Source organism: Mustelus asterias, unplaced genomic scaffold (genome assembly GCF_964213995.1).
Source record: "Mustelus asterias unplaced genomic scaffold, sMusAst1.hap1.1 HAP1_SCAFFOLD_655, whole genome shotgun sequence".
Lineage (NCBI taxonomy): Eukaryota > Metazoa > Chordata > Chondrichthyes > Carcharhiniformes > Triakidae > Mustelus > Mustelus asterias.
In genome coordinates, this window is record NW_027590604.1 from 1 (window position 1) to 23,587 (window position 23,587).

General features: G+C 50.6%; 1 protein-coding gene across 1 annotated transcript in view; it reads right to left on the reverse strand.

Annotated features, from left to right (window-relative positions):
* Positions 1 to 1,727: 1,727 nt before the first annotated feature.
* LOC144487221 (ubiquilin-4-like) overlaps positions 1,728 to 23,587 on the reverse strand; it is a gene marked incomplete at its 3' end in the record, with an annotated part of 74,573 nt that continues 52,713 nt past the window's right edge. Inside the window, 6 exon segments of the mRNA XM_078205294.1 lie at positions 1,728 to 1,942; positions 2,600 to 2,733; positions 2,736 to 2,757; positions 4,618 to 4,880; positions 6,493 to 6,659; positions 11,293 to 11,444. Of these exon segments, the coding sequence (XP_078061420.1) occupies positions 1,728 to 1,942; positions 2,600 to 2,733; positions 2,736 to 2,757; positions 4,618 to 4,880; positions 6,493 to 6,659; positions 11,293 to 11,444 (953 nt within the window).

Consider the following 23,587-nt stretch of genomic DNA (forward strand, 5'->3'; position numbering starts at 1 on the left):
ACTGTCCAGTACATTGCACGACTGTAACCTTCACCCAGATGCTGCCGTTCCTGACCCCAGCGAGCGGGGAGGGGGGTGGCAACAATTGTACGCCCTCTATCTGAGTGCCCATTGGCTCACGCCGCAACCTTTGACCAACCCGTCCACTCTCGCAGTCAGGTCCCTCCAACGTTCAGGGAGGGCGGCAGATACCAAGAGGGGGGAAATTAGAGAGGGCGGCACGGTGGGTTAGCGCTGCTCTGCCTCACAGCGCCAAGGACCCGGGTTCGATTCCCGGCTCGGGTCACTGTCTGTGTGGAGTCTGCACATTCTCCCCGTGTCTGCGTGGGTTTCCTCCGGGTGCTCTGGATTCCTCCCACAGTCCGGAGATGTGCGGTTTAGGGTGGATTCGCCGTGCTAAATTGCCCCTTAGTGTCAGGGGGACTAGCTCGGGTAAATGCATGGGGTTACGGGGATAGGGCCTGGGTGGGATTGTGGTCTGTGCAGACTCGATGGGCCGAATGGCCTCCTTCTGCACGGTAGAGATTGTATGAAGGAGATTTACGGGCTGTCCAGGTCCACACACCGGATTGCAAGGCTGCTGCCACTATCCCACACTGCGGTATCGGCAAGCCAACTCTGGCCCGGGTCAAACAGGAAAAGCTGCGCACACACACCCTCCAGAGGCCAGGCCATGCAACAGAAACCCTTGAACACTCGGGAACAGGGAGCTTCACTCTGTATCTAACCCCCGTGCTGTACCTGTCCTGGGAGTGTTTGATGGGGACAGTGTAGAGGGAGCTTTACTCTGTATCTAACCCTGTGCTGTACCTGTCCTGGGAGTGTTTGATAGGGACAGTGTAGAGGGAGCTTTACTCTGTATCTAACCCGTGCTGTACCTGTCCTGGGAGTGTTTGATGGGGACAGTGTAGAGGGAGGTTTATTCTGTATCTAACCCCGTGCTGTACCTGTCCTGGGAGTGTTTGATGGGGACAGTGTAGAGGGAGCTTTACTCTGTATCTAACCCCGTGCTGTACCTGTCCTGGGAGTGTTTGATGGGGGACAGTGTAGAGGGAGCTTTACTCTGTATCTAACCCCGTGCTGTACCTGTCCTGGGAGTGTTTGATGGGGACAGTGTAGAGGGAGCTTTATTCTGTATCTAACCCCGTGCTGTACCTGTCCTGGGAGTGTTTTGATGGGGACAGTGTAGAGGGAGCTTTATTCTGTATCTAACCCCGTGCTGTACCTGTCCTGGGAGTGTTTGATGGGGACAGTGTAGAGGGAGCTTTACTCTGTATCTAACCCCGTGCTGTACCTGTCCTGGGAGTGTTTGATGGAGACAGTGTAGAGGGAGCTTTACTCTGTATCTAACCCCGCGCTGTACCTGTCCTGGGAGTGTTTGATGGGGGACAGTGTAGAGGGAGCTTTACTCTGTATCTAACCCCGCGCTGTACCTGTCCTGGGAGTGTTTGATGGGGGACAGTGTAGAGGGAGCTTTACTCTGTATCTAACCCCGCGCTGGACCTGTCCTGGGAGTGTTTGATGGGGGACAGTGTAGAGGGAGCTTTACTCTGTATCTAACCCCGCGCTGTACCTGTCCTGGGAGTGTTTGATGGGGGCAAGTGTAGAGGGAGCTTTACTCTGTATCTAACCCCGCGCTGTACCTGTCCTGGGAGTGTTTGGTGCTTGCAGAAGTGCTGGGCTGGGTGTGGGCTGGGTGTGGGCTGGCCTCTCTGGAAGTTACGTACCGTTTCCGAGGTTGCCTGCGTTGATGCCGAAGGGTTTGATACGGGCGGCGTGCTCTGGCTGTTACTGTTCCCTCCTTCGCTTCCAGATCCGGCAGCGGGGGAAGCCGGTGACGTCGGCACCCAGGGGTTGGGTAAGGGCTCTCTATTCTCGGTCCGCGATGGCTGCGCGTTGCTGTCAGAGCCTCCTCCCAGCGCCGTAAACGGATTGCCCCAAACTGGAACACACACACAGAACGAGGGAGACACTCAGACCAGTGTCCATACACCACTGGGACAAAGCTGACAGACCCGTCCCCACCAGTACTGTACCCCAGTGTTATACAGTGACAGACCCGTCCCCACCAGTACTGTACCCCAGTGTTATACAGTGACAGACCCGTCCCCACCAGTACTGTACCCCAGTGTTATACAGCGACAGTCCCGTCCTCACCAGTACTGTACCCCAGTGTTATACAGTGACAGACCCGTCCCACCAGTACTGTACCCCAGTGTTATACAGTGACAGACCCGTCCCCACCAGTACTGTACCCCAGTGTTATACAGTGACAGACCCGTCCCCACCAGTACTGTACCCCAGTGTTATACAGTGACAGACCCGTCCCCACCAGTACTGTACCCCAGTGTTATACAGTGACAGACCCGTCCCCACCAGTACTGTACCCCAGTGTTATACAGTGACAGACCCGTCCTCACCAGTACTGTACCCCAGTGTTGTACAGAGACAGACCCGTCCCCACCAGTACTGTACCCCAGTGTTATAGTGACAGACCCGTCCCACCAGTATTGTACCCCAGTGTTATACAGTGACAGACCCATCCCCACCAGTATTGTACCCCAGTGTTATACAGCGACAGATGGGTGCAGACAGGTACCTGTTCCCGGGCTGCGCTGAACATGGGCTCCTGAATGTCAGTGTACATGCGTCGCAAAGCGTTGTATCCGCCTGGGATGCTCTCGAGATTGCTAAGCGCCCGGTCCTGATTCCTCATCATCTCCTGCATCATGGCGGGTTTCGAGCCAGTTCCATCGTCTGCAGGGAGATCGATTTGGTTGGAGCGAGTGTTACTGAGTGAAACTGTGCACTCTGAACTTGCAGCCAGAGACACACGCACGTATAAGAACACACGCCCGCACACACAAACGAGCGCCCGCACACACATTCGCCCTTATATTGTTAAAGCACACGGACACTTGCCCACTCGAAGCTACACTGTGGACAGAACCAGACAGTGACAGAGTTTCGATAACGTGGATTACACCACAGCGGTGACAATCCTGCTTCTCAGGGGAGAGGGCTGGGGGGGGGGGGGGGGGGGGGGGGGGGGGGGGGGGAAAGGCGGGGAGGGGGGGAAAGGTGGGGAGGGGGGGAAAGGTGGGGAGGGGGGGAAAGGCGGGGAGGGGGGGAAAGGCGGGGGAGGGGGGAAAGGCGGGGGAGGGGGGAAAGGCGGGGAGGGGGGGAAAGGCGGGGAGGGGGGGAAAGGCGGGGAGGGGGGGAAAGGCGGGAGGGGGGGAAAGGCGGGGAGGGGGGGAAGGCGGGGAGGGGGGGAAAGGCGGGGAGGGGGGGAAAGCGGGGGAGGGGGGGAAAGGCGGGGAGGGGGGGAAAGGCGGGGAGGGGGGGAATGGCGGGGAGGGGGGAAAGGCGGGGAGGGGGGGGAAAGGCGGGGAGGGGGGGAAAGGCGGGGAGGGGGGGAAAGGCGGGGAGGGGGGGGAAAGGCGGGGAGGGGGGGGGAAAAGGCGGGGAGGGGGGGAAAGGCGGGGGGAGGGGGGAAAGGCGGGGAGGGGGGGAAAGGCGGGGAGGGGGGGAAAGGCGGGGAGGGGGGAAAGGCGGGGAGGGGGGGAAAGGCGGGGAGGGGGGGAAAAGGCGGGGAGGGGGGAAAGGCGGGGAGGGGGGGAAAGGCGGGGAGGGGGGGAAAGGCGGGGAGGGGGGAAAGGCGGGGAGGGGGGGAAAGGCGGGGAGGGGGGGAAAGGCGGGGAGGGGGGGAAAGGCGGGGAGGGGGGGAAAGGCGGGGAGGGGGGGAAAGGCGGGGAGGGGGGGAAAGGCGGGGAGGGGGGGAAGGCGGGGAGGGGGGAAAGGCGGGGAGGGGGGAAAGGCGGGGAGGGGGGGAAAGGCGGGGAGGGGGGGAAAGGCGGGGAGGGGGGGAAAGGCGGGGGAGGGGGGGAAAGGCGGGGAGGGGGGGAAAGGCGGGGAGGGGGGGAAAGGCGGGGAGGGGGGAAAGGCGGGGAGGGGGGAAAGGCGGGGAGGGGGGAAAGGCGGGGAGGGGGGGAAAGGCGGGGAGGGGGGGAAAGGCGGGGAGGGGGGGAAAGGCGGGGAGGGGGGAAAGGGCGGGGGAGGGGGGGAAAGGCGGGGAGGGGGGGAAAGGCGGGGGGGGGGGGAAAGGCGGGGAGGGGGGAAAGGCGGGGAGGGGGGAAAGGCGGGGAGGGGGGGAAAGGCGGGGAGGGGGGGGAAAAGGCGGGGAGGGGGGGAAAGGCGGGGAGGAGGGGGGAAAGGCGGGGAGGGGGGGAAAGGCGGGGAGGGGGGGAAAGGCGGGGAGGGGGGGAAAGGCGGGGAGGGGGGGAAAGGCGGGGAGGGGGGGGAAAGGCGGGAGGGGGGGGAAGGCGGGGAGGGGGGGAAGGCGGGGAGGGGGGGGAGGGTGGGGGGGGAAGGGAGGCAGGGATAAGGGGGGGTGGGGGAGGCGGAGATAAGGGGGGGGTGGGGGAGGCGGGGGTGGGGGGGTGGAGGAGGCAGTGACAGGGAATCCCAGGGAGAGGGAATTACAGGGGATTACTCTCTCCTGCTGCTCTCTGCCGCGGTGCTGTTTGTGGCCCAGGCCGTCACTGAGAGCCACACTCGCTCCCTCAGTGACGGGGGGCTGGGCGGGGATTTGGGGAGGGGGTGAGGGGATTCTGCTACCTGTCTCATTAGCTCGGGGTTATTCAACATGTGGCTAATCTCTGGGTTCCGCTCCATCAGTTGCTGCATCTGAGGGTTGGCCATGATCATCTGCCTCATCAGGTCGGGGTTGGACATCATGTTCTGTACAAAGGGGTTCTCCATGATCTGGGCGAGCATGTCCGGGTTCGACATCAGCTGGCGCTGCATCTGTTGCTGTAACTCCATGAAGTTCGCCGAGCCCATTCCCAAGCTGCCGAGACCCGGAATCCCCCCGAATCCAGCTGCAAAACACAACACAGAACACCATGCTCAATACATCATCCCAACACAGAAACCGGCTGTTCGGCTCCTCTGCTCCGTGCTGGTGTTCCTGCCCCCTCTCATCCCACATTCTCCCCCACTCCCCCCGTGGGAACGAGTCCCACATTCTCCCCCACTCCCCCCCGTGGGAACGAGTCCCACATTCTCCCCCACTCCCCCCGTGGGAACGAGTCCCACATTCTCCCCCACTCCCCCCGTGAGAGAGAGTCCCACATTCTCCCCCACTCCCCCCGTGGGAGCGAGTCCCACATTCTCCCCCACTCCCCCCGTGGGAACGAGTCCCACATTCTCCCCCACTCCCCCCGTGGGAGCGAGTCCCACATTCTCCCCCCACTCCCCCCGTGGGAGCGAGTCCCACATTCTCCCCCCACGGGAACGAGTCCCACACTCTCCCCACGCTCTGTGTAAACACATTTCTCCTGAATTCCCACCCCCTCTAGCAGCTCATTCCACACACGCACAGTGTGAAAAAGTTGCCCCTCAGGTTCCTCTTTCCCCTCTCACCTTCAACCTCTGCCCTCTGGTTGTAGACTCTCCCCCTACCCTGGGGGAAAAGATCTCAGCTACTCACCTTATCTATGCCCTGCGTGATTTTATAAACCGCTATACGGTTTAAATCTTATTTATCAGTTTCACAAGTTAGGCTCACATTAACACTGCAATGAAGTTACTGTGAAAATCCCCCAATTGCCACACTCCGGCGCATGTTCGGGTACACTGAGGGAGAATTTAGCATGGCCAATCCACCTAACCTGCACATCTTTGGACACCAAGGGGCAATTTAGCACGGCCAATCCACCTAACCCGCACATCTTTGGACTGTGGGAAGAAACCGGAGCACCCGGAGGAAACCCATGCAGACACGGGGAGAACGTGCAGACTCCGCACAGACAGTGACCCAAACCGGGAATCGAACCCGGGTCCCTGGAGCTGTGAGGCAGCAGCGCTAACCCACTGTGTTTCTAACTTGATCCCTGCCTGCAGCAGTCGTGGACTCGCCAACATTAAGGATAAACATATGGATGATGTTGGAATAGTGTAGGTTAGATGGACTTTAGATTGGTTTCAATGGTCGGCGCAACATCGAGGGCCGAAGGGCCTGTAGAATCATAGAAACCCTACAGTACAGAAAGAGGCCATTCGGCCCATCGAATCTGCACCGACCACAATCCCACCCAGGCCCTACCCCCATATCCCTACATATTTACCCACTAATCCCTCTAACCTACGCTTCTCAGGACACTAAGGGGCAATTTTAGCATGGCCAACCTAACCCGCACATCTTTGAACTGTGGGAGGAAACCGGAGCTGTACTGCGCTGTAATGTTCTATAACAGCGGATGATGATCAATTGGGGGGGGGGGGGGGGGGAGGCCTGGATAACTCCCAAGAATCCATCCTCTCTCGGAGATATACCACCAGCTGCTTAAACTATCGATCCCGAAACTGGCAGCAAACCTCATCCCCTCAGTCCTCCATTTCTTAGCATTCTTTCCACATTCTCTCTATCCCTCGCCTCTCCCTGGCTCCTGGAACCAAGCAGGCGGTCCGGAGTACAATCATGAAGCTTACACAATACAGACGGGGAGGAGGTGGGCGCCCCTGTGAGGGGGATTGTGTTGGTCGGACTGCTCGTGCTGGTGACTGGTGGGCCGGTGGTGGGCTCGGGTCTCGTGGTGGTCTCCTCAGCGCTGGGGGCACTGGATGACGTTGAAGGCTGCGTGCTGGAGTCCTGGAGCCTGGCAAAGCGAGAGAGAGAGAGAGAAGGTGACACAGTCAGGAGAGCTTTTACATCACGCAACAATGTCCCCCCCATCAAACACTCTCAGGACAGGTACAGCACGGGGTTAGATACAGAGTAAAGCTCCCTCTACACTGTCCCCATCAAACACTCCCAGGACAGGTACAGCACGGGGTTAGATACAGAGTAAAGATCCCTCTACACTGTCCCCATCAAACACTCCCAGGACAGGTACAGCATGGGGTTAGATACAGAGTAAAGCTCCCTCTACACTGTCCCCATCAAACACTCCCAGGACAGGTACAGCACGGGGTTAGATACAGAGTAAAGCTCCCTCTACACTGTCCCCATCAAACACTCCCAGGACAGGTACAGCACGGGGTTAGATACAGAGTAAAGCTCCCTCTACACTGTCCCCCATCAAACACTCCCATGACAGGGACAGCACGGGGTTAGATACAGAGTAAAGCTCCCTTTACACTGTCCCCATCAAACACTCCCAGGACAGGTACAGCACGGGGTTAGATACAGAGTAAAGCTCCCTCTACACTGTCCCCATCAAACACTCCCAGGACAGGTACAGCACGGGGTTAAATACAGAGTAAAGCTCCCTCTACACTGTCCCCATCAAACACTCCCAGGACAGGTACAGCACGGGGTTAGATACAGAGTAAAGCTCCCTCTACACTGTCCCCCATCAAACACTCCCAGGACAGGTACAGCACGGGGTTAAATACAGAGTAAAGCTCCCTCTACACTGTCCCCATCAAACACTCTCAGGACAGGTACAGCACGGGGTTAGATACAGAGTAAAGCTCCCTCTACACTGTCCCCATCAAACACTCCCAGGACAGGGACAGCACGGGGTTAGATACACAGTAAAGCTCCCTCTACACTGTCCCCATCAAACACTAAGAGTTTTAACAACACCAGGTTAAAGTCCAACAGGTTTATTTGGTAGCAAATACCATTAGCTTTCGGAGCGCTGCTCCTTCGTCAGATGGAGTGGATATCTGCTCTCAAACAGGGCACAGAGACACAAAATCAAGTTACAGAATACTGATTAGAATGCGAATCTTTACAGCTAATCATGTCTTAAAGATACAGACAATGTGAGTGGAGGGAGCATTAGGCACAGGTTAAAGAAATGTGTTTTGTCTCCAGACAGGACAGCCAGTGAGATTCTGCAAGTCCAGGAGGCAAGCTGTGGGGGTTACTGATAGTGTGACATAAACCCAACATCCCGGTTTAGGCCGTCCTCATGTGTGCGGAACTTGGCTATCAGTTTCTGCTCAGCGACTCTGCACTGTCATGTGTCGTGAAGGCCGCCTTGGAGAACGCTTACCCGAAGATCAGAGACTGAATGCCCGTGACCGCTGAAGTGCTCCCCCACAGGAAGAGAACAGTCTTGCCTGGTGATTGTCGAGCGGTGTTCATTCATCCGTTGTCGTAGCGTCTGCATGGTCTCCCCAATGTACCATGCCTTCGTCGTCCAGTACTTCCCCGGAGCCTTCAACATGTCATTGATGAAGACGAACATCTCGCTAAGAACATCCCCACACCCCCACTTCTTGCCTTCAAACAACTGCACAACCTCAAACAGACCATTGTCCGCAGCAAACTACCCAGCCTTCAGGAGAACAGTGACCACGACACCACACAACCCTGCCACAGCAACCTCTGCAAGATCATCGACATGGATGCCATCATCTCACGTGAGAACACCATCTACCAGGTACACGGTACCTACTCTTGCAACTCGGCCAACGTTGTCTACCTGATACGCTGCAGGAAAGAATGTCCCGAGGCATGGTACATTGGGGAGACCATGCAGACGCTACGACAACGGATGAATGAACACCGCTCGACAATCACCAGGCAAAACTGTTCTCTTCCTGTGGGGGAGCACTTCAGCGGTCACGGGCATTCGGCCTCTGATCTTCGGGTAAGCGTTCTCCAAGGCGGCCTTCACGACACACGACAGCGCAGAGTCGCTGAGCAGAAACTGATAGCCAAGTTCCGCACACATGAGGACGGCCTAAACTGGGATGTTGGGTTCATGTCACACTATCAGTAACCCCCACAGCTTGTCTGGACTTGCAGAATCTCACTGGCTGTCCTGTCTGGAGACAATACACATCTCTTTAACCTGTGTTTAATGCTCCCTCCACTCACATCGTCTGTATCTTTAAGACCTGGCTGGCTGTAGGGATTTGCATTCTAATCAGTATTCTGTAACTTGATTTTGTGTCTCTGTGCCCTGTTTGAGAGCACATTTCCACTCCATCTGACGAAGGAGCAGCGCTCCGAAAGCTAATGGTATTTGCTACCAAATAAACCTGTTGGACTTTAACCTGGTGTTGTAAAAACTCTGACTGTGTTTACCCCAGTCCAACGCCGGCATCTCCACATCATAGGATCATGACATCACAGAAACCCTATAGTACAGAAAGAGGCCATTCGGCCCATCGAGTCTGCACCGACCACAATCACACCCAGGCCATACCCCAATATCCTTACATATTTTACCCACTAATCCCTCTAACATCTGCATCTCAGGATACTAAGGGGCAATTTTTTTCGCATGGCCAATCAACCTAACCCGCACATCTTTGGACTGTGGGAGGACACCAGAGCACCCGGAGGAAACCCACGCAGACATGAGGAGAATGTGCAAACTCCACACAGACAGTGACCCAAGCCGGGAATCGAACCCAGGTCCCTGGAGCTGTGAAGCAGCAGTGCTAACCACTGTCCTACCGTGCCACCCCCGATCATGCCCATCAAACACTCCCAGGGCAGGTACAGCACTGGGTTAGATACAGAGTAAAGCTCCCCCTATACTGTCCCCCATCAAACACTCCCAGGACAGGTACAGCACGGGGTTAGATACAGAGTAAAGCTCCCTCTACACTGTCCCCATCAAACACTCCCAGGACAGGTACAGCACGGGGTTAGATACAGAGTAAAGCTCCCTCTACATTGTCCACATCAAACACTCCCAGGACAGGTACAGCACGGGGTTAGATACAGAGTAAAGCTCCCTCTACACTGTCCCCCATCAAACATTCCCAGGACAGGTACAGCACGGGGATAGATACAGAGTAAAGCTCCCTCTACACTGTCCCCCATCAAACACTCCCAGGACAGGTCCAGCACGGGGTTAGATACAGAGTAAAGCTCCCTCTACATTGTCCACATCAAACACTCCCAGGACAGGTACAGCACGGGGTTAGATACAGAGTAAAGCTCCCTCTACACTGTCCCCCATCAAACACTCCCAGGACAGGTTCAGCACGGGGTTAGATACAGAGTAAAGCTCCCTCTACACTGTCCACATCAAACACTCCCAGGACAGGTACAGCACGGGGTTAGATACAGAGTAAAGCACTGATGTGTCTGCGTCCTCCTGTGGATCTCTCCTCTTCTCACAGGTTTCGATCTCCTGAGACAATCCATGCAGCGGCCTCGGAATGAGAGTGCGGCTTTGTGCTGTGGCGCAATCCATACGGGATTCCATCCCCAGTCCCTGTCTCTGAACGGAGCAGTCCCAAACGGTACAGCAGCTGCACGCTGTGAGGTGGAGGGAGCACAGCCTCTCCCTCTCTCTCTGTTGCTGCATCTATCTTTGGCTGCTGTGCGCGGTGTCTGGAATCCAGCTTGCAACCCTTGCCCCGAGAGCCAGGCGCCTCCTCCTATGTGTTTGAATGTTTGTTTTGCTCGCTGCCTCCTCCCACTGGACCGTTTAAATTGGTGTTTACTCTGAGTGAATTCCCCGTGCAGCTTCTGGAAGCTGACAGCAGTCAGGCCGTACGCAAGCAACATTTCCATCAAGGTGTAGCTCAGAACTGCTGCACAGAATATATCCACGCTTTATTAAACTGGCTGCACTGCTGACCCTCCTACACCCTCCTGAATAGATCTGTGGGCCTGTTTTATCAGGGCAGGAGCCTTACACCGTGTGCGGCGTGCTGTACTCATTCTTGTGTACAACCTGCTACTGAGCCATTACCAGAGATTTTTCCAGGCATCAGCCACGACCCAGCGCTCCCAACTCAGCATCAGCTGGCCAGCCCAGAGACCTAAGCACAGAATCCAGACTGGCACTCAGTTTCGTACTTGCCCTGGGAGTGTTTGATGGGGGACAGTGTAGAGGGAGCTTTACTCTGTATCTAACCCTGTGCTGTACCTGTCCTGGGAGTGTTTGATGGGGGACAGTGTAGAGGGAGCTTTACTCTGTATCTAACCCTGTGCTGTACCTGTCCTGGTTTGTTTGATGGGGGACAGTGTAGAGGGAGCTTTACTCTGCATCTAACCCCGTGCTGTACCTGTCCTGGGAGTGTTTGATGGGGGACAGTGTAGAGGGAGCTTTACTCTGCATCTAACCCCGTGCTGTACCTGTCCTGGGAGTGTTTGATGGGGGACAGTGTAGAGGGAGCTTTACTCTGTATCTAACCCCGTGCTGTACCTGTCCTGGGAGTGTTTGATGGGGGACAGTGTAGAGGGAGCTTTACTCTGTGTCTACACTCTTCCCCCTCTCGTGCGCACACTTCGCGCCCTCCCTCTCGCCCTCCCACCCTGCAGCCTCAGTGTACTGTCGGACGGTGTACCGGGATGCCAGGAGTTCTTACCGCTGGGCTGTCTTTATGACCAGATGCACGGTGAGGCCGTCCTTGATGCCGTGTTGGTTCAGCGTGTCCCCGTCCTTCAGAATCTTGCCGGCGAAGATCAGCACCAGCTGCTCCTGTTTGGCTTTGAAACGTTTGGAGATTTCATGTTTAAACTGGCGGGGGAAGAAGAGAAGGTTAGAGACCTCAGCCCTGGCACTGCGGCAGCGCTGGACAGTGCAGTGTGAAGCTGACCTACAGCCCCACTGGACTGGACACAGAGCAGGGAGGCCTGTTCAACCCCGAGTTCACAAACACCACCCCCCTCCCGTCGCACAGTCACCCGGTGGGATTGAGGCCTCACTGGACTGGACACAGAGCGGGGAGGCCTGAGTCACCCCGAGTGCACAAACAGGATAAAACCGTCACCCGACGGGATTGAAGCCGGCTTGCTTTAATTAAAAAAACATTTCAGTGCCTCTGAACGCTCCCTCATTCAGCAATTGGATAAGTAGTTTTCCAAGACCCGCAGGCGTTTAATACACATCGCTCGTTTGGAATGATGGGGAGATGCCGGCGTTGGACTGGGGTGGGGTACAGTGAGAAGTCTCACAACACCAGGTTAAAGGTCCAACAGGTTTATTTGGAATCACGAGCTTTCGGAGCGCCGCTCCTTCACCAGGTGAGCGGAGAGGTAGGTTTCACAAACACAGCTTATAGAGGCCAAGACACAATTGCAATTGGAATGCGAGTCTTTACAGGTAATCAAGTCTTTACACATACAGACAGTGCGAACGGAGAGAGGGATAATCACAGGTTAAAGAATTGTCTCCAGCCGGGACAGTTAGAATTTTGCAATCCCAGGCCCAATGGTGGGGTTTACACAGTGTGACATGAACTCAAGATCCCGGTTGAGGCCGTCCCCATGCGTGCGGAACTTGGGAATGACACTAACAAGATGTTAATGTCTTTAAATAATGTTCCTGATGAACGAGGACGGCTTAGTAACTGATTACCTGTAAAGACTCGCATTCCGACCATTATTGTGTCTCGGCCTATATGCGCCATGTTTGTGAAACCGACCTCTCCGCTCACCTGATGAAGGAGCGGCGCTCCGAAAGCTCGTGATTCCAAATAAACCTGTTGGATCTTTATCCTGGTGTTGTGAGACTTCGTGCTGCGCTCATTTGGAATGGCTGGGTTAGCGAAGCGCACGCAAAGGAGGTCAGAACGACCCCAGAACCAGCGGTGAAACTGATCCTCGGGAACCCGTTACAAGACACTTTGTCACCAACAAACAACTGGACACGCGCTCCTTGGTCAAACTCGCGAATTCCACCCGCCCATTGGCACTGACACTCGTCACAAACCACAGGGAGGCAAACATGTGAAGTTTATTTATTAGTGTCACAAGTTGGCTTACATTAACACTGCAATGAAGTTACTGTGAAAACCCCCTGGTCGCCACACTCCGGCGCCTGTTTGGGTAACACTGAGGGGGAAATTTAGCACGGCCAATCCACCTAACCTACACATCTTTGGACACTAAGGGGCAATTTAGCATGGCCAATCCACCTAACCTACACATCTTTGGATTGTGGGAGGAAACAGGAGCACCCGGAGGAAACCCACGCAGACATGGAGGGAACGTGCAGACTCCGCAGAGACAGTGACCCGAGCCGGGAATCGAACCCGGGTCCCTGATGCTGTGAGGCAGCAGCACTAACCCACTGTGCCGCCCGGTCACAGGTAGACAGGGTGGTGAAGGTGTTTAGCCTCCATCAGTCAGGGCACTGAGTATCGGAGGAGTCGGGACGTCATGTTACAGTTGTATAAGCCGTTGGTGATGCTGGAGTATGGTGTACAGTTTTGGTCACCCTATTACAGGAAAGACATTGATAAACTGGAAAGGGTGCAGAGAAGATTTAGGAGGATGTTGCCAGGACTGGTGGGCTTGAGTTACAGGGAGCAGGCTAGGACTTTACTCCTTGAAATGTAGAAGAATGAGGAGTGACCTTACTGGGGTGTTAAAATCATGAGGGGCATCGATAGGATGAACACACATAGTCCTTTGCCCAGGGAAGGGAATCGAAAACTAGAGGGCATAGGTTTAAAGTGAGGCGATGGCCTAGTGGTATTATCGCTAGCCTATTAATCCAGAAACTCAGCTAATGTTCTGGGGGACCCGGGTTCGAATCCCACCACGGCAGATGGTGGAATTTGAATTTAATTTTTAAAATATCTAGAATCTACTGATGACCGATTGTGGGAAAAACCCATCTGGTTCCCTTTAGGGAAGGAAATCTGCCGTCCTTACCCCGGTCTGGCCTACATGTGACTCCAGAGCCACAGCAATGTGGTTGACTCTCAACTGCCCTCCAAGGGCAACTAGGGATGGGCAATAAATGCTGGCCCAGCCAGCGACGCCCATGTCCCAGGGATGAATGGATAAAAGGTGAGAGGGGGAAGATTTAAGAGGGACCTGAGGGGCAACTTCTTCACGCAGAGGGTGGTGCGTGTATGGAATGAGCTGTCAGGGAGTGATTGAGGCAGGTACAACAGCGACATTTAATAAGCATTTGGATAGGTACATGGATGGGGATGGATTAGAGAGAGATGGGCCAAACACGGGCAACTGGGACTAGCTGGGAGGGCACCATGGGCTAGTTGGGCTGAAGGGCCCGTTTCCATGCTGTATTGCTCTATGAGTCTACATGATGGAATGGTAGAAAAAAGACGCCATCCCAAAAATAAGGCGCAGAGCGGATAAGAACAAAAAACAGTACAGCACAGGAACAGGCCCTTCGGCCCTCCAAACCTGCACCGATCACATTTACCTATCTAAAGTTTCAAGCTTATTTATTAGTCACAAGGCTCACATTAACACTGCAATGAAGTTACTGTGAAATTCCCCCAGTCGCCACACTCCGGCGCCTGTTCGGGTCAATCCACCCTAACCAGCACATCATTCAGACTAGGGGAGGAAACCAGAGCACCCGGAGGAAACCCACGCAGACACGGGAGAACGTGCAGACTCCACACAGACAGTGACCCGAGGCCGGGAATCGAACCCCCAGGTCCTTGGTGCTGTGAAGCAGCAGTGCTAACCCACTGTGCTACCGTGCTACTGTAGACCAACCGTTTATATCCCTCTATTCCCCGCCTGTTCATGTGTCTATCCAGATAAGTCTTAAATGTGGCTAACGTATCTGCCTCAACCACCTCACTTGGCAGCGCATTCCAGGCCCCCACCACCCTCTGTGTAAAAAACTTCCCCCTCACAGCACCAGGGACCTGGGTTCGATTCCCAGCTCGGGTCACTGTCTGTGTGGAATCTGCACGTTCTCCCCGTGTCTGCGTGGGTTTCCTCCGGGTGCTCCGGTTTCCTCCCACAGTCCGAAGGTGTGCAGGTTAGGGTAGATTGGCCATGGTAAATTTCTTCCCACAGTCTGAAAGACGTGCTGGTTAGGGTGCATTGACCCGAACAGGCGCCAGAGTGTGGCGACTGGGGGAATTTCACAGTAACTTCATTGCAACGTTAATGTAAGCCTTACTTGTGACCAATAAATAAACTTTAATTCTTAACAGCTAGCTATCTCTGTTGTTCCAATGTAAGCAATATCCCCACAGACACAAAACCCTTCTTCAGAATCAGTTAGTACAAAACTAGATATGCTCCAGATACAAACACCTGCCTTCTGACTCCCACACAGCAGCTTCCAGAGAAAGATCTAACTTCAAACTTCAGAGAAAGAGACCTATTTTCTGGCAGATTCCAGTCTCCAATCCGTCAGAGAGATTAAGGGCTAATTCTCTCCACATCCCCCAAGCAGCAACCGAGTTGGTTTCTCCCTAGTCACATGACTTTTCCTGTCAACCAACCTAATCATGCCCCACTCTGAAAAACCCCAGCGGAAAACACTAAAAACAACAGGAAGGCACAGCCCAGATTACAAACGAACATTCCAGCAACTAGGACCAATTGTGCTGCTACAGTGACAACACGTAGGCTGCCAGTTACAGACAAAGTGGCACCGACACATAGGACAGACTGCTAAAAAACAACTCTGCACAAGAAACATGACACAAATACATTTCTTAAAGGCACAGTATCATCACAAAAACATACCAATAGGATGTAAATGATTGAGAATTTAATAAACTCAACCCAAACACAGACTCTGGACCTCAGGACAATAAACAGGATGCAGTCAAACTCTCACTTTGACTCCGTCAAGTAAGGATACCTGTCTTTTGCAATGTTTTGCCATTATTTGTATCCCAACATGCTGATCACTGTGAAATCCTTGCATTTGATATTTACATAGAACATAGAACAGTACAGCACAGAACAGGCCCTTCGGCCCACGATGTTGTGCCGAGCTTTATCTGAAACCAAGATCAAGCTATCCCACTCCCCATCATCCTGGTGTGCTCCATGTGCCTATCCAATAACCGCTTAAATGTTCCTAAAGTGTCTGACTCCACTATCACTGCAGGCAGTCCATTCCACACCCCAACCACTCTCTGCGTAAAGAACCTACCTCTGATATCCTTCCTATATCTCCCACCATGAACCCTATAGTTATGCCCCCTTGTATGAGCTCCATCCACTCGAGGAAATAGTCTTTGAACGTTCACTCTATCTATCCCCTTCATCATTTTATAAACCTCTATTAAGTCTCCCCTCAGCCTCCTCCGCTCCAGAGAGAACAGCCCTAGCTCCCTCAACCTTTCCTCATAAGACCTACCCTCCAAACCAGGCAGCATCCTGGTAAATCTCCTCTGCACTCTTTACAGCGCTTCCACATCCTTCTTATAGTGAGGTGACCAGAACTGCACACAATATTCCAAATGTGGTCTCACCAAGGTCCTGTACAGTTGCAGCATAACCCCACGGCTCTTAAACTCCAACCCCCTGTTAATAAAAGCTAACACACTATAGGCCTCCTTCACAGCTCTATCCACTTGAGTGGCAACCTTTAGAGATCTGTGGATATGGACCCCAAGATCTCTCTGTTCCTCCACAGTCTTCAGAACCCTACCTTTGACCCTGTAATCCACATTTAAATTAGTCCTACCAAAATGAATCACCTCACATTTATCAGGGTTAAACTCCATTTGCCATTTTTCAGCCCAGCTTTGCATCCTATCTATGTCTCTTTGCAGTCTACAACAGCCCTCCACCTCATCCACTACTCCACCAATCTTGGTGTCATCAGCAAATTTACTGATCCACCCTTCAGCCCCCTCCTCTAAGTCATGAATAAAAATCACAAAGAGCAGAGGACCAAGCACTGATCCCTGTGGCACTCCACTAGCAACCTGCCTCCAATCCGAAAATTTTCCATCCACCACCACCCTCTGTCTTCGATCAGACAGCCAGTTACCTATCCAATCGGCCAACTTTCCCTCTATCCCACACCTCCTCACTTTCATCATAAGCCGACCATGGGGGACCTTATCAAACGCCTTACTAAAATCCATGTATATGACATCAACTGCCCTACCTTCATCAACACACTTAGTGACCTCCTCAAAAAATTCTATCAAATTTGTGAGGCACGACTTGCCCATCACGAATCCGTGCTGACTATCCTGGATTAATCCGCATCTTTCTAAATGGTCATAAATCCCATCCCTAAGGACCTTTTCCATCAATTTACCAACCACCGAAGTAAGACTAACCGGTCTATAATTACCAGGGTCATTTCTATTCCCTTTCTTAAACAGAGGAACAACATTCGCCATTCTCCGGTCCTCTGGCACCATCCCCGTGGACAGCGAGGACCCAAAGATCAAAGCCAAAGGCTCTGCAATCTCATCCCTTGCCTCCCAAAGAATCCTAGGATATATTTCATCAGGCCCAGGGGACTTATCGACCTTCAGTCTATTCAAAACTGCCAGGACATCCTCCCTCTGAACATCTATTTCCTCCAGCCTATTAGCCTGTAACACCTTCTCTTCCTCAAAAACATGGCCCCTCTCCTTGGTGAACACTGAAGAAAAGTATTCATTCATCACCTCGCCTATCTCTACTGACTCCATACACAAGTTCCCACTACTGTCCTTGACCGGCCCTAACCTCACCCTGGTCATTCTTTTATTCCTCACATAAGAGTAAAAAGCCTTGGGGTTTTCCTTGATCCGACCCGCCAAGGACTTCTCATGCCCCCTCCTAGCTCTCCTAAGCCCCTTTTTCAGCTCATTCCTTGCTAACTTGTAACCCTCAATCGAGCCATCTGAACCTTGTTTCCTCATCCCTACATAAGCTTCCCTCTTCCTTTTCACAAGACATTCCACTTCTTTCGTGAACCATGGTTCCCTCACTCGGCCATTTCCTCCCTGCCTGACAGGGACATACCTATCAAGGACACCCAGTATTTGTTCCTTGAAAAAGTTCCACTTTTCATTGGTGCCTTTCCCTGACAGTTTCTGTTCCCAACTTATGCCCCCTAATTCTCGCCTAATCGCATCATAATTACCTCTCCCCCAATTTTAAACCATGCCCTGCCGTATGGCCCTATCTCTCTCCATTGCAATAACAAAAGACACCGAATTGTGGTCACTATCTCCAAAGTGCTCTCCTACAACCAAATCTAACACTTGGCCGTTCATTTCCCATTACCAAATCCAATGTGGCCTCACCTCTTGTCGGCCTATCCACATATTGTGTCAGGAAACCCTCCTGCACCCACTGCACAAAAACTGCAGCAAACGTTTCTTGCAGGAAAGTGCTGCCCCTCGAGCAAGTGGCGACATCTGTCCCAAACGCTACCAGCAAAGTTTTAGAAGTATAAGCACCAAGTCCAGTCTGCCAGAGGCTGCTGCCTCTTGCTTCACAGACTGTTTAACTGAAGACCCTCGCCTCAATTCCTCATTATCACAAGTCATGACTCGTTCACGCTCACTATACCCCTCAGCACTGACCCTCCCACAGTGCGGCGCTCCCTCAGCACTGACCCTCCCACAGTGCGGCGCTCCCTCAGCACCGACCCTCCCACAGTGCGGCGCTCCCTCAGCACTGACCCTCCCACAGTGCGGGGCTCCCTCAGCACTGACCCTCCCAGTGCGGCGCTCCCTCAGCACTGACCCTCCCACAGTGCGGCGCTCCCTCAGCACTGACCCTCCCACAGTGCGGCGCTCCCTCAGCACTGACCCTCCCACAGTGCGGCGCTCCCTCAGCACTGACCCTCCCACAGTGCGGCGCTCCCTCAGCACTGACCCTCCCACAGTGCGGCGCTCCCTCAGCACTGACCCTCCCACAGTGTGGCGCTCCCTCAGCACTGACCCTCCCACAGTGCGGCGCTGCCTCAGCACTGACCCTCCACAGTGCGGCGCTCCCTCAGCACCGACCCTCCCACAGTGCGGCGCTCCCTCAGCACTGACCCTCCCACAGTGCGGCGCTCCCTCAGCACTGACCCTTCCATAGTGCGGCGCTCCCTCAGCACTGACCCTCCCACAGTGCAGCGCTCTCTCAGCACTGACCCTCCGACAGCTCAATATTCCCAAAGCACTGACAATGGGAGTGTCGCTTGACATCACATCTCTGCGTTGAGGGGGTGAGCCCAGAACCTGCATAATCAAGGACCCCACACACCCCGGACATTCTCTCTTCCACCTTCTTCCATCTGGAAAAAGGTACAAAAGTCTGAGGTCACGTACCAACCGACTCAAGAACAGCTTCTTCCCTGCTGCGGTCAGACTTTTGAATGGACCTACGTCGCATTAAGTTGATCTTTCTCTACACCTTAGCTATGACTGTAACACTACATTCTGTACTCTCTCCTTTCCTTCTCTATGAACGGTATGCTTTGTCTGTATAGCGCGCAAGAAACAATACTTTTCACTGTATCCCAATACATGTGACAATAATAAATCAAATCAAAATCATTTGGCCTACGGGTTACAGCCCTTGAGATGCACATTCAGACACCCTATTGAACGAGCGGAGGGTTACTCCTCTCGAAGCTTTGCAGGCAGTAACTTCCACACCCTCACAATCCCTCGGGCTGAAAAGCCATTCGCCCACCTCCCCTCCAATCCTCCTACCAATCACTTGAAAAACATGCCCCCGGTGCCTGGTACCTCTGCTGAAGTAAAGAGGCCATTCCCATCAAAGCTATACAGACCCCTCACAACTAATGTCGTCACAACAAAATCCACCCTGGGTCTCTGTTCCAGCCAACATCATCACAGCTGCAATTTCACATGTCCCGCACACGCCAAATATCACTCCAATATAGTGTACAACAGATACTCACAGTTAAAATTACACTCCGTGGATAGACACAGATAAAATATCCCATCTATTACACTCTATACTGACACAGATACAATATCCCATCTATTACATTCTATTCTGACACAGATACAATATCCCATCTATTACACTCTATACTGACACAGATACAACATCCCATCTATTACACTCTATTCTGACACAGATACAATATCCCATCTATTACACTCTATACTGACACAGATACAATATCCCATCTATTACATTCTATTCTGACACAGATACAATATCCCATCTATTACACTCTATACTGACACAGATACAATATCCCATCTATTACACATTATACTGACACAGATACAATATCCCATCTATTACACTCTATTCTGACAAAGATACAATATCCCATCTATTACATTCTATTCTGACACAGATACAATATCCCATCTATTACACTCTATACTGACACAGATACAATATCCCATCTATTACACTCTATTCTGACACAGATACAATATCCCATCTATTACACTCTATACTGACACAGATACAATATCCCATCTATTACACTCTATACTGACACAGATACAATATCCCATCTATTACACTCTGCACTGACACAGATACAATATCCCATCTATTACACTCCATTCTGACACAGATACAATATCCCATCTATTACACTCTATACTGACACAGATACAATATCCCATCTATTACACATTATACTGACAGATACAATATCCCATCTATTACACACTATATTGACAAAGATACAATATCCCATCTATTACACTCTATACTGACACAGATAAAATATCCCATCCATTACACTCTATACTGACACAGATACAATATCCCATCTATTACACTCTACAGATACTGACACAGATACAATATCCCATCTATTACACTCTACACTGACACACATACAATATCCCATCTATTACAGTCTATACTGACACACATACAATATACCATCTATTACACTCTATACTGACACAGATACAATATCCCATCTATTACACCCTACACTAACAGATACAACATCCCATCTATTACACTCTATACTGACACAGATAAAATGTCCCATTTATTACACTCGATACTGACAGATACAACATCCCATCTATTACACTCTATTCTGACACAGATACATTATCCCATCTATTACACTCTATACTGACACAGATACAATATCCCATCTATTACACATTATACTGACACAGATACAATATCCCATCTATTACACTCTACACCGACACAATATCCCATCTATTACACTCTATTCTGACACAGATACAATATCCCATCTATTACACTCTATACTGACAGATACAACATCCCATCTATTACTCTATTCTGACACAGATACAATATCCTATCTATTACACTCTATACTGACACAGATACAATATCCCATCTATTACACATTATACTGACACAGATACAATATCCCATCTATTACACTCTATACTGACACAGATACAATATCCCATCTATTACACTCTATAGATACTGACACAGATAAAATATCCGATCTATTACACTCTGTAGATACTGACACAGTTAAAATATCCCAACTATTACACTCTGTACTGACACAAATACAATATCCCACCTATTACACTCTATACAGACACAGATACAATATCCCATCTATTACACTCTATACAGACACAGATAAAATATCCCATCCATTACACTCTATACTGACACAGATACAATATCCCATCTATTACACTCTATACTGACACACATACAATATCCCATCTATTACACTCTATACTGACACACATACAATATCCCATCTATTACACTCTATACTGACACACATACAATATACCATCGATTACACGCTATACTGACACAGATACAATATCTCATCTATTACACCCTACACTGACAGATACAACATCCCATCTATTACACTCTATACTGACACAGATAAAATGTCCCATTTATTACACTCTATATTGACAGATACAACATCCCATCTATTACACTCGATACTGACACAGATACAATATCCCATCTATTACACATTATACTGACACAGATACAATATCCCATCAATTACACTCTATTCTGACACAGATACAATATCCCATCTATTATATTCTATTCTGACACAGATACAATATCCCATCTATTACACTCCATTCTGACACAGATACAATATCCCATCTATTACACTCTATACTGACACAGATACAACATCCCATCTATTACACTCTATTCTGACACAGATACAATATCCCATCTATTACACTCTATACTGACACAGATACAATATCCCATCTATTACATTCTATTCTGACACAGATACAATATCCCATCTATTACACTCTATACTGACACAGATACAATATCCCATCTATTACACATTACACTGACACAGATACAATATCCCATCTATTACACTCTATTCTGACACAGATACAATATCCCATCTATTATTCTATTCTGACACAGATACAATCTCCGATCTATTACACTCTATACTGACACAGATACAATATCCCATCTATTACACTCTATTCTGACAGATACAATATCCCATCTATTACACTCTATACTGACACAGATACAATATCCCATCTATTACACTCTATACTGACACAGATACAATATCCCATCTATTACACTCTATGCTGACACAGATACAATATCCCATCTATTACACTCTATACTGACACAGATAAAATGTCCCATTTATTACACTCTATACTGACACAGATACAATATCTCATCTATTACACCCTACACTGACAGATACAACATCCCATTTATTACACTCTATACTGACACAGATAAAATGTCCCATTTATTACACTCTATACTGACAGATACAACATCCCATCTATTACACTCTATACTGACACAGAGACAATATCCCATCTTTTACACATTATACTGACACAGATACAATATCCCATCGATTACACTCTATTCTGACACAGATACAATATCCCATCTATTATATTCTATTCTGACACAGATACAATATCCCATCAATTACACTCTATACTGACACAGATACAATATCCCATCTATTACACTCTATTCTGACACAGAAACAATATCCCATCTATTACACTCCATTCTGACACAGATACAATATCCCATCTATTACACTCTATACTGACACAGATACAACATCCCATCTATTACACTCTATTCTGACACAGATACAATATCCCATCTATTACACTCTATACTGACACAGATACAATATCCCATCTATTACACTCTACACTGACACAATATCCCATCTATTACACTCTATTCTGACACAGATACAATATCCCATCTATTACTCCATACTGACACAGATACAATATCCCATCTATTACATTCTATTCTGACACAGATACAATATCCCATCTATTACACTCGAAACTGACACAGATACAATATCCCATCTATTACACTCTATTCTGACACAGATACAATATCCCATCTATTACATTCTATTCTGACACAGATACAATCTCCCATCTATTACACTCTATACTGACACAGATACAATATCCCATCTATTACACTCTATTCTGACACAGATACAATATCCCATCTATTACACTCTATACTGACACAGATACAATATCCCATCTATTACACTCTATACTGACACAGATACAATATCCCATCTATTACACTCTATGCTGACACAGATACAATATCCCATCTATTACACTCCATTCTGACACAGATACAATATCCCATCTATTACACATTATACTGACACAGATACAATATCCCATCCATTACACACTATATTGACACAGATACAATATCCCATCTATTACACTCTATACTGACAAAGATACAATATCCCATCTATTACACTCTATACTGACACAGATACAATATCCCATCTATTACACTCTACAGATACTGACACAGATACAATATCCCATCTATTACACTCTACACTGACACACATACAATATCCCATCTATTACAGTCTATACTGACACACATACAATATCCCATCTATTACACTCTATACTGACACAAATACAATATCCCATCTATTACACTCTGTACTGACACACATACAATATACCATCT